Genomic DNA, 12896 nt, shown 5'->3' on the forward strand with positions numbered 1-12896 from the left:
TATTCAGCGTGTATGGTGTCTTAGAACAAAAAAGAACTCCGTAATTTTTATCTTCATATCTTCATTTCATTCTGTTCGGGATTTCGTTCCCGTTGATGTTAGACATGACCGGATTTAGCTGCGTGATTCCCCTCAACTGCCCATAAACGCATAATTGTTCCATGTGCATAGGAAACCCAGCAAACATGGGCCTGACATGCATTTATGGGCAGTCAAAGACAATTGCGATGGGAATATGCATACCTGGTAGCAGTCTTTTTTTGGAAACTAGGTCACTATTTTAAAGCAAGTCTTTTAAAAATTTCTATTTTGTATGGAAGTTTCTTTCTAATTAAAATGGTCTTTAAAATCAGGAGCTCAAAAGCACTGCAAAAGCCGTAGAGGCCTTTTACATACATATTCAACGTTGCTAGCGAAACTAAGCTTGTCATCGATCATTACCCCAATATATCGAAGGGATCGCTTATATTCTATGGTGCAATCACCTACCGAGCTATGCGCCCTTTGCCTGGACTTCCAGTTGTTGATCACCACCACCTCAGATTTTGTGATGGGCCAGTCCAAGTTTTCTAGACCTCATCTATGGACTTATGCACGAGTTCACTAATTTGACGTTTGAGCGGTGCCGAATTCACTCGTTGCCATGGTCACATAAATAACACGGCACCGCTAAAACGTCAGATAGTGAACTTGTGCATCGGTCCATGGACCGATGCACGAGTTCACTATTTAACGTTTGAACGGTGCCGTGTTATTTACGTGACCATGGCAACGAGTGAATTCGGCACCGCTCAAACGTCAAATTAGTGAACACGTGAATTGCTCCATTCCACAAATATGGAGACAGATGTGCTGCTGTTAACTCTACTTCTTCCATTCATTCGCCATAGACTACTACGTTAATATCGTCGGTGAACTCAACAATCTTAAGGTGAAGTAGGCCGTCATTGAAATTTGTACGCATCGTTGATGATTGTTGTTAATTCATCTCACGATTTCGAATCAAAGAAAATCAGTTGGTTTTGCACTGACACAGCTGAAAAAGTATCAGCATACTTTGTGCATGTTAGCGCGTACAGTGATACTTTTTCAAGTCAATATAAACTATCAAGATTGAGTTTTATCACTTTGAAATGCAAGCTGAAAAGTCATCATTGTTGCCAAAATGAATGACGGACTACTTAGCCTTAACATCCGCGGGAAGGGCCGCCAAAGTACTTAATCATACATCGCATTCCATAACTTCGGGCCCAGGATTGAATCTTGGGGTACGGCACCGGTAATTTGAACGCTTCTGTGTCATACAGTATGCAAATTAAATGCAAAAGCTATATCATGCGACGCGCTATCTGAGGAGATGCATGTTGCGCAACATTTTGTTCCACGCTACACGTTGCTGCTATGACGATGAAAGCAACGCGTGCACTCTCATCGGGTAACGCGTTGCCTTGTATTGTACACGCAATCCTGTACATGTGGTAGAGAGCTTTCAGCATCACCACGCTTTTGGTGTGAAGTGCAGGCGTGATTTTTCAGGCGGCTGACGGTAGGAAGTTTTTGCTAGTTGGCACTCACTACTCACGCTGTTGTTTTTTGCTTGTTTACTGGTTAAAAACTTCATTTAAAACATACAGCATTAGCGCGGTGATACTTACGATGATCAATCAGATGACAATCAGAAAATTAACTCAAGAGCAGTCGCGCCCTCCGTCAGCGCTCCGTCACGCTTGTGGTCTATTTTAAAAGCGAGCATTTTTCATGATGCGTGCACTAAGTACATGATGAAACCGATCTTGTTTTAATTTCATGTAAAGATATCGTGAACAGAAATAGTAGGGCGAATTGGAACAAAGCGAGCTAGTTAGAAATGTAACTATTATGTAATGATAATCTTTAGAAACTCACTGAAATATTTTTGTTTCATTAATTCAATAGAACACTACATTATTCATATAAAAAGATGAAAATAATAAAATCTCGACCTTTTTTGATAGCTTCAAACATCCGCAATTTTTTCCTATTTCTAATATGTTCAAAAATTGAAACTATGTTTGAGATTTTTTTTTCATCGTGTGCACATTTTGGATTTTCTTCGAGATGCACTTAAAAAGTGTTTATTTTTGCATAAAAATGAAAAACATACTGATGTATACTGAACAGTGTTTCTATTCGCCAGTGCTGCTTAAATCGTCATTGATGACCCGCATAACCATAGATTCATATTCAAATTTACAATTTGACCCCAATGATTCGTTAAATTTGATAAAAAAAACTGTTGGTTGAATTGATAAATCAAACAACGCGAATTGCATCTGTTATCTTAAATGTTATGAGAAAACTGAAATAATGAAAGAAAGTTATATTTGAACACGAAGGTTAGTAACAACTGGTTACACATTTATTTTTATTAACTTTAAAAATAGTTTGAATCGAAGGTAGGTATACCTAACAATGGCAAAAATAAAATGAAACTTTATTTAGAAGTGCACAGGTTTATAATTAGGCCACACGACGCCTCTGATATTTGATTCTTTTTGATGAAATTGTTTTGTGTCTTGTGATCAAGTTTTTTCTAAGAAATTCTAAAAAGGTAAAACACAGCTTATTATATTTCCTATAATAAAACATAGAATACATTTTTTTCTGAAATTTATTAAAGATCATCCAAGGAAATACCACCAGGATATTTTAAATCATGGTTTAAAAAAAAACTGCTAAAAATATTTTTAAGAATTTCATAAAGAAGCTTCCGTTTTTATATGATCTATTAAGAATTCAGCGAAAATACTTGAAATTGATCAAAGTCAAGCAGGGAAAAGTAGGATAAAGATTCAAATATTAAAAATAAATCAGGATACCTCAAAAGAAGCTCAAAATCAGGACATGTCCTGCTAAATCAGGACGGGTGGCAAGCCTACTTGAAAATGTACATTGAAGATGAAAAGCTGCTCCCAATATACATCTGTCGGTTTCCTCGAGCAGCTTTGATTATTCTAGTCAAGCATGGAGTGACAACTACGAACTGTATCGTAGGGGTAGGCGGGCCAAGATGAGCACCCTTTGTTGGTGACGTTCTTACCGAAAGTTTTCAATAAATTATTTGGGGGTTCTGAGGAATTAGGGTCTACCCCGTTTGGCATAACGGCCGTTTGGCATAATCGCCATTTGGCATAATAGCCGTTTGGCATAATAGCCGTTTGGCATAATTGTGAAACAACAATTTCAACTAAAAATCAACATCACAACGTAATTGTCCAAAAAAATATTTACAAAGGTACATAGAAGTCCAACAATGTACCTTCTCATTAAGATTTGATCATTTGAAAGCAATCTTCCCAAACGCACACTGAATACGTTGTTCAGGCGATTTCGTACTCTCCTTGCACTCTGTTTTCGGGTTCGAACCGAAACACTCGAATCTAAACCTAAGCCCAAGCATGTGTAAAGTGAACATCGTTTTGAACACTAGTTCGAACGCCGGTTCATTAGTATCTCGATTGCATCCGCGGTTCAAATTTTGGTACAAATCTTCGGTTGTAAAACAGACAGACAGAATACAGTTGAAATCCACGCTTATCAATTTCTATTTATGGTGTCTTGTTGTTTGATGTAAGTAGTCATTTCCTTTGTTTTTTTTTTCATAAAGTTACCGCTTAACCTTTCGGTAGTCGCGCGAATTTTTGTAACGCGAGTAGTCGCGCGTTGTACTTTGTATAACACCCTTGGTTTTGCGAATATCCCAGGAGCATGAACACTTAGAAAGATGAGGTCTTCGGCAAAATTGTTCAGTAGCTCAAGGGCTATCATTATTCGAGCCATGAAGTTCGGGATTTTGCCACTAGGCGGCGCTAATGAGCATGACATTTTGTTTCGCAGATCTCAGGATCCTGACTACTGAGAAAGATGGCGTCTTCGGCAAAGTTGTTCGGTAACTCAAGGACTATCATTGTTTGAGCTAAGTGATACAAAATGTTGCCACCAGGCAGCGCTAGTGAGCATAAAACATTTGTTTCGCTCATATCTCAGGAGCCTGATCACTTAGAAAGATGACGTCTTCGGAAGAGTTGTTCAGTAGCTCAAATTCTTTCTTTGTTTAATCCTTAAAGTTCGAGATTTTGTAAAATAATGATAGTCCCTGAGCTTGTGTACAACTTTGCCGAAGGTGCCTGTCAAAAAAGTCAAGATCCTGCAGTATCCGCAAAACAAAAATTTAATGCTCACTAGCGCCGCCTGGTGGCAAAATATCCTATTTTTTGGTTCAAATAATGATAGCCCTCGAGCCACTGAACTACTTTGCCGAAGACACTATCTTTCTAAGTGGTCAAGCTACTGAGATATCTGCAAACAAAAGTGTCATGCTCACTAGCGCCGCCTAGTGGCAACATTTTGAATCAACTAGCTCGAACAACGATAGTCCCTAACTTATTAAACAACTTTGCCGAAGACGCCATCCTTCTAAATAGACAGGCTTCTGAGGTATCTGCAAAACAAAAGTAAAACTTCCATGCCCACTAGTGCCACCTAGCGGTCAAATTCCGAATTGAATGAGGTACCATCAGATAACGCGTCAACTCCAGAACAACTTTACTAAAGACCCCAAGTTTCTATATTATCTGGTTTTTGAGATATAACGATTTGAAACTGTGGTTTCCTTGAACCGTATATAGTGCGTTCATTATTATGCGACTTCCATGTACATTTGTTGATTTTACCGTATTATAAAGAGCCATACTGTAAATAAAAACTGTCGCGTATTGTTCTTAAGAAGATTCTCGAAGAATACATTTTGGTTTGGTGTCGATAGATATCCTTGTTGCAAAATGATATCATATAAATCACAACTGTTGTACAAAATACAACAGCACGACAGCCCGAAGGTTAAATTAATGTTCTTTGTATCGATCTCTCCCTATCTTGATGGTCCCTTCGATACCGAGATGTGGAGAGGCGACTGTACTTTGAAGGGCTTGAGCAATCTCAGATTTCATCCAAAGAATCTCTTATTTTGCGAGGATACTCAGAATTAGATTTAGAAGCAAATTAGCGGTGTGGAGAAAAATCGATGTTTTGATCCACCTTAGTGCTCGTCTTACCCCGTCTGATCCTATAGAGTGCTTCGTGAAGGCGCCAGCTGTCCGATTCATTTTTCGTGCGGTCGGAGTGATTCCCTGCTTATGCGTGTTGACGCTAAGATGGTGACTATTCAATCGAGGATTGATTACCAACTAGTGAGCTCGTTTCATGCTTGTGATAGCACATTTGTATCATGTAATGTTTTTTTTTTATATTTTTGTTGAACAAACTATGGATGATTCGTCACTAAGTGTTGACATAAGTGCTTGTTTATATTTTATAAAATTTCGAGATTAAAGCCTTTAAATAGTTCGATGTTTAAGATGTCGATGCATTGATAGATAACTTTTCAAACAGAGGTTACATGAGTCGCACTTACCAAGGTGAATCCTAATCGTGTAGCTTTCAAGCCCCCTCACTAACAAAACTCCTTCCCGTGACAACCATGAAGATGCGGAGGTATACTCGGTCTATAGTAACAATGGATGTCAACATTCCCTCCCTTCCCCGATTACCGTAAGGACGTGGCCAGCGCTTTGTTGACATTACTAATTTCAGAGTCCTCGAAGATGGTATGCTACTCTCAAGCTAGATCTGTTGGTTCCCTGTACAATTTCGATTATTCTGGTCAATCACGGAGTAGCAACTACGAATTGTACGGTCATCAATGCCCATGCTCATCTTACCCCGTTTGATCCTATACGGCCATCAATGCTCAATGCTCATTCAAAATTATCAGTCATGACTTTCGGATGGACAGATAGAACGAACAAAACGAACAAATTTGTTTTCCATATTCTACACATTTTTATTGACATCCTTCGCGCTACTATAGCGTGTTTGCATTCGTTATCTGCGTTTTTTTGTTTCTACTCGATAAGGAATGAAATAAAATTACAACATAAATGATAATTTCAGTTTTTAGTTTGAAGTCTTCTCACAATAATTACTAAACTAAACGTGCAAAAACGCGCCCATTGTCTGTCTCAAGGTTTCAAATTGTAATTTGATCTTGTCTTAGCATTCTTAAAATCAGTTACAATTTACTTTTGTCTGATCTTCCCTTGCTTGTGTTCGGAAGGATAGCTTCGCGTTCCGTAAATTGTAGTGATTTCACCTGACCACATTGCGTCTCGCTCTCTCACGTCACAGAGAATGTGCTTAACTTAAGCATGAAGAAAACACGTTAAACAAATAAATTAGAACAGCAAAGTACCCATTCCCCCCATTTCGCTTTGCTCCTTGACGAAGATCTCGAAGTACTGGTAGATGATGGTGACTGCCAGCAAGATACCGGTTCCGGAACCGATCGCACCCATGAAATCGGCTATCACTGATAGGGCTCCAATACAGAGACCACCAAAAGCAGCCGCTGTTGGGATATATCGGTTCAGCTCGTGAATCATGGAGTTCTCACGATGACCGCGCATGATCATCTGCTGTTCACGCAGCTGCTTAGCAACATCCTTAGCGGAGCTACCAGACACGTCAATCCAGGTCTTGGAGAAGAAAGCGCAAGAGCCCAACATGAAGACGATGTACAGGATGGCGTGGATTGGATCAGCAACGATGTGTCCCAGCGATTCGGGTGGCGAAAGGTAATAGCACAGGCCACCAATTGGGTACGATCGAGCTGGGCCGCCACCACCAACATCAGCCCACACTCCGAGAAGGTTGATCAGGAAATTTCCGTGGAACTTGACCGCCAACATTTGCGAGATGACGTACAGGTTAGAAACGAGAGCAGATTGCAGAATAATCGGGATGTTCGAGGTATAGAACAGCTTGATTGGGTAGCTGCTGTACTGGCCACGATAACGGGCAGATTTGATTGGAAGATCAACGCGGAATCCTTGGAAGTATATTACTACTGCAAACACGAGAACCGTAGCCAGCAAGTTCATAAGATTCGGTAGGTTCTGACGGTAGAATGCTTCACGTAGACCACGAACCTTATCCTGACGAGTGGCCAGCAAATGGAAGAGTGCAATGACGGCTCCTTCGAATTCAGTTCCTCGTCCAGTGTTTACAGTAGCTGGAGAGAAAGCCTTCCACACGATAGTTTCGCAAATGTTAGTGGCAATGAAAAGTGAAATTCCGGATCCCAGGCCATATCCCTTCTGCAGCAGTTCATCCAAAAGCAAGACAATCAAACCAGCCACGAACAACTGGATGATGATCAACAGGCAAACACCAGCTCCGATCTCAGATGGGTCACCATACATTCCGGTCATAACGTAGACGATGGCCTGTCCGATGGTGATGACCATTCCGAACAATTTCTGCGCTCCGTTGAACAAAGCTCGGTCCTTCGGGGTGTCACCAACTTCGATAATCTTTGCACCGGCCAGCAGTTGCATGATCAAACCAGACGTGACGATTGGCGAGATACCCAGTTCCATCAACGTTCCTCGATTCGAAGCCAGGATGACACGGATCCAGTAGAAGGGATCGGCCGAATCGGAGCTCATGATGCCGAACAGTGGGATCTGACAGCACACCAGGAAAATGAACAGCGTGATGGCTGTCCATAGTACCTTCTCGCGGAATTGGATCTTTCGTTCGGGTTTCGCGATCTCCGGCAGAATACTGCAGAAAGGTTTGATTACCTCTAAAAATTTAACTGAAAAGAAAGGAAACGAAGAAATAAGATACGTTAATTAGGCTGAAACAGTAATATGAGGCAGTCAATTAAAAGTATTGTTGTAATAACCTTTCCTAATATTTCTAATAATATTTTTGATAACCGCGTATTTTTTAAAACATTTCTTAGAGTCAAGGTTGACCAAAATGATATGTTAACAAGAACATGTTAATTAAAATTGGATCTGTATACAAGTTAAGATACGTTTGCTGTCTCAATTGGGGCTACTTTCCCCTAAAATATGACTATACAACACCGGTATTGAACTACTATTTAACATTTCGCTTTAATGTATCATTCTCAACGGCCTTGCATAAACTGATGACTGATGAAAATAGTTCGAAGAAATACATTAGGACGTCATTTTACATCGAAAATATCATTTTACATTTTGTAACCATGTGTACATTCAATATACAAGACGTATTCTGATATTATCGTTCTTGAGTTGATTTTATTCCATTTCATGGGGTTGGTTGTTTGCCGTCAAGCTATTAGACAGTCATAATTGGTAATCTCTATTTTTTTAATATCCAATATGATAATATTGAAAAGAAATATTTTTGGAGCATCACATTAAAGAATTTTATTGCATTAATTACAATCTACATCAATTAGTGTCCATGTTTCCTAATTAGGCATTTGGTCTAGATTATCTTTCACTAATCATTTATCGAAGTTTCGCGTTTAATTCACAATAAAGTGAATAAATTTTAAAAATATATCAGGCATTATTCAGATAAATGCCAACAGTTCCATCTTTTCATGCGCGCATCAGTCGAACATTGTACGCGAGACGAAACCGTGGAAAGGGAAAGTTCCAACGCGGAGCTTTTTCTCTGTCTACGTGGATATAGATAGAGGTAGATGTAGGTAGCTGTGCTACCGCTATACAAGCCGAAGTGAATTTCACCTAATTTAATCCCAAAAATAGCCCATCCTGGATACTTACTTCCCATTTTGATCGCTTATCCACTATTTTGTCACTATTTTAATCACTAGGTCAGTTCGTATAGGTGCCTATTCAGTATAGTTATCCCTCGATGAAAAAGATGTAGGAAATTTCTACGGACTCGCCTCCATCCACACGGGAGAAAAACGGTCCTTACTCGTTGAAAACACGTACACGACAACGCTAGCAAATCGACGGTAGCTGCCGAGAGAGAAGCCCAACGGGTAGATGCATGTGGCGTCCATAAATTATGATACGGCAAACAGCTTGAGTCGAAATATCCCATTTTATCATTGAATTTGTAAAATTGATGTCGTAAAATTCAAGTAAAACTATAATTTATAAGAATTCATTTGTACGCTTCGTTTCGTAGTTTTTGGACGTTCCACCCGCAAAATGTCATTGAGTGGGAGAACTGTCACCACCGAGCAGCTACGCGTAGTGTGACGTGAAAGTGGAATCTTGCCCAGACTGACAGATGCCACCAATGGCCGTGCATGACGTGTCATGTGTTGTTTACGATTTTGTAGGTACAGTAGGTGTATAATACCGTTCAGTATCACCTTATTGTCGGTAATGCAGGGTACTCTGTGAACGCACTGGATTGAAAAATAAAGCTATAATAAAATTACCATTAAATTATTTACAATACATATTTCTATATTTATGCAATTTGCGATTTTTTTTGTTCTCTAAAAAAGTTGCAATTTGAATCAATATAAAATATTGGAAATGAGTCAATGTAAGTTTATTTATTATTTGAATTATTATTATATAATTTTTATTGTTTGAAATTTGATAGAAACCTGTGTCATCTAATCTCCCATTTGTCATAATGTAGATTCTTGTAATCGTGCAAATCAAACATGTGAAAAAAAAAAACAAATAATATTTATTAAAACTAGAACATATTGGCTCTCAATTTCCTATGGCAAAGAGAAGATTTGGCAGATTTGATGAAACAACATCTATCATATTTGAAAAAAAAAATTGCAATAAATAAGCAGGCCAAAATCTAGAACATATCAATTATTTTACATGATGGTCAAATTACAACTTAAGGTCCGAGTAAAAATGGAGCAAATGTCAAAAGTGAAAACGCAGTTTTGGTCGTTAAAATCGACAAACGAAAAAAATAAAAACACAGCTGTTTTATTTCCGAACTAAAAAGGCTGTGTGTTTTTATTTTTTCCGATTTTTTGATTTTAAGCTTAGCTTAGCTTAGCTTAGACTGACTACACATATCAATGGTTGCTATTCCGTGATTGACCGAAGTCAGTGAAAATGCACAAAGAATCAACTAGAAGTTCGGCTGGGATTGGCCATAATCTTCTTCAGTGTGCATAATTCAGTGCCTCTATTTATACATGGTCAATAACGGCGCCGGCCACGTCCTTGCAGTCAGGTGGGATTGAGGGAAGGAATGTTAGTGTGTAATCTTTGCTATTTGGAGACCGTGTTTGCCTCTGCATCTCCACAAAGGTTACTGGGAGGGATGTTTGTTAATGGGAAGGATCGTTGGGTCACAGGATTCACTTTGATAAGTGATTAGACCATGATAAATAATTATTTGTGAGATATAAACATGCTTATATGTAAATATAATATTTTCATTTGATATGAACAACATCTATGTAGAGAAAAAATATGCCGACACTTGATGTGACGAACGTTTCAAAGTTTGTTGAATAAAGTGAACCTTTTGGAAGTCTACACTTGAAGTGTCGAATCATTCAAAGTTTTTTTTTTTAATTACAAAAATAAAGGTAAAAAGAAGAAAGTGTTTTGAAAAAAAATTTAGACATAAATAATTTATGAATCTGAGTTTATGTCGACACTCACAGTGACGAACCATTCATATTTTTTTGAAAAATCATATTTACGTCTCACCGTTGTAACGATTAAGGGTGCAATCATACATATTTTATAGATTAGAAACAGTAGCATAAAACGAGCTCACCAATTGATCCGTCATCCTTGAGCAGCAACAATCCTCTTTGAACTTCACTCGTTTTATAGGCTATATAAAAGCACTCAGAGAAAATAGGCGTGCAACCCGTGAGGGAAAACAACTGACGACTGCTCGGGCTTTCTTGACGCACTGCCCAGGAGCAAGCGTCAACGTCGGAAGATCAAAAAGAACTAATCGAAAGCGGCACTTTTTCACTTTACTCGATCGACGCGCGACATGTTTGATCCTGCCCTCATCGCCGGCCCCCGCAAGAGCAAGCGTCAAGGTCGGAAGATCAAACACAACTCCATGCCATGGAATCGGAAGACCACACACTACAAACGCGAATCTCTTTTCGCACTCGCGCCACGCGGACCGAAAACAATTGGTCTTGATTCCATCGCTCGCCCTGCAAGAGCATGCTATGGAATCGAAAGACCAGACACTACTCATTTTCCGATTTTTTGATTTTAAGGGCGAAAACTGCTTTTTCATTTTTACTTGCATCTTAATGCCGATCGATTTAAAGCATTTGGAATTTACTACTCAATATTGAACAACAAGAAACATAGGGAGCCGGATCCTATTCTTAGCACTTTTGAATCAAAAGTTTTGATTCACTTCGGCAGTGGCTTTTTTTAAGCTACTGAGCTCATAGTTGACCACTATATGCGTCGTATTGAAGTGTTTCTTATTGCCAAGTTTCAGACGAATTGGCCGAGAAATACAAGCATAACCTCTACCCCCCTAAAGTGAATCATGGAAGTGCCCAAGTAGCACTGCACCCTATAATTTTTATGTATACCTTGTTTTAGTTATTAGAACTGAGGAACAACGTTTAACACATTCTACAATATACAAAGTTGTGGGCTTCGTGGCCGTGTGGTTAGTGTTACCAAGCATTTAGCCGCATCGAGTCAAGGAGTGTGGGTTCGATTCCCGCTTCAGTCCGGAAAACTTTTCGAAAGGAATGTATTTCGACTGTACCACTGGGCGTTGCATGCTAGTTCGTTGTCTAGTGTGGCGCTTCCTTCAAAGGGCAAATCGTCCACTGGAAGCATCAACGTGTCGGTGTCTTTTTAAAAAAAAAGTCGTTTAGTTTTTAGTCTTTCTTCTTTTAGATTACACTTCTTGTCTTAGTTAACCGAAATCAATATAATAAACAATTTTGTTAGCTTTTCAAGTCATCTTTAAATCGATTAAAGTCTTTAACGAAGTTGATGATCAAAAATTTAGTGAACAGAGATTGACTTTTATCTATTACCTCAGGGCTGGTAGCAGATCTCTGATTAGAGTCTTGGTCTCTAAAAAGTATCTGTTCTTAAAGGAAGGTCTTTAAGGTGAAGATGAATTGAAGCCAAACATCAAATTTTCAACAGCACAAATATGGAGAACCGAACACCCTTCTTCTTCTTTCTGGCGTTACGTCCCAACTGGGACGAAGCCTGCTTCTCAGATTAGTGTTCTTATGAGCACTTCCACAGTTATTAACTGAGAGCTTTCTTTGCCGATTGACCATTTTTGCATGCGTATATCGTGTGGCAGGTACGAAGATACTCTATACCCTGGGAATCGAGAAAATTTCCTTTATGAAAAGATGCTCGACCAGCGGGATTCGAACCCACGACCCTCAGCATGGTCACGCTGAATAGCTGCGCGTTTACCGCTACGGCTATCTGGGCCCTGCGATTATCACTGGCTGGTGGTGATCAATCGATTATGTTTTCAGCTTAAACGGATGTTTGGTTCTCCAGATTTAGGTTTGGCTTCGATTCATCTTCACCTTAAAATATCTATTTCAACCTAAATGGTCTCTAAATTCTTATTTCTCGTTATTTTTCTTGCAGTGAATTTTGACGCAACATTCTGCAAGGCTTCAACTGATTCTTCAAGAATATCTACTCAGATTCTACAAAGCTTCAGGAATTATCGTAGTTATTTTTTTCTAATATTTTTTCATCAAGACAACATTCAGGGATCTTCCAATTCTTCTAGAAATGCTTCCAATGATTTTTCAAAGAATGCTTTTAAAAAGTTCTTCAGAATTTACTCCAGCGATCCTTAAGCACTCCGACGCTACTACCTCCAGTAATTTTCTCATGGATTAGTTTAAAAACATTCCAAAGACTATACTAGGATTTTTGGAAAACCCCTGAACGAATTTCTTCAAAAACTCTGGAATAAGCCCTTGTAGATTCACTGGGAAGAATTTCTGTAGGCATCTTTGGAAGATCCTCCAGATATTTTGCCACTACTTGCTTTTTCATCCATGGCTG

General features: G+C 39.0%; 1 protein-coding gene across 1 annotated transcript; it reads right to left on the reverse strand.

The window, feature by feature from the left end:
- Nucleotides 1-5856: 5856 nt before the first annotated feature.
- Nucleotides 5857-8862, reverse strand: LOC5564972 (protein transport protein Sec61 subunit alpha). Its single transcript, XM_001649279.2, has 2 exons — nt 8670-8862; nt 5857-7696 (listed from the first exon to the last, which is right to left on the reverse strand). Exons 1-2 carry the CDS (start codon nt 8674-8676, stop codon nt 6273-6275), a joined length of 1431 nt encoding a protein of 476 aa, XP_001649329.1. The 5' UTR covers nt 8677-8862; the 3' UTR covers nt 5857-6272.
- Nucleotides 8863-12896: the final 4034 nt, after the last annotated feature.

This window comes from Aedes aegypti, chromosome 2 (genome assembly GCF_002204515.2).
Source record: "Aedes aegypti strain LVP_AGWG chromosome 2, AaegL5.0 Primary Assembly, whole genome shotgun sequence".
Lineage (NCBI taxonomy): Eukaryota > Metazoa > Arthropoda > Insecta > Diptera > Culicidae > Aedes > Aedes aegypti.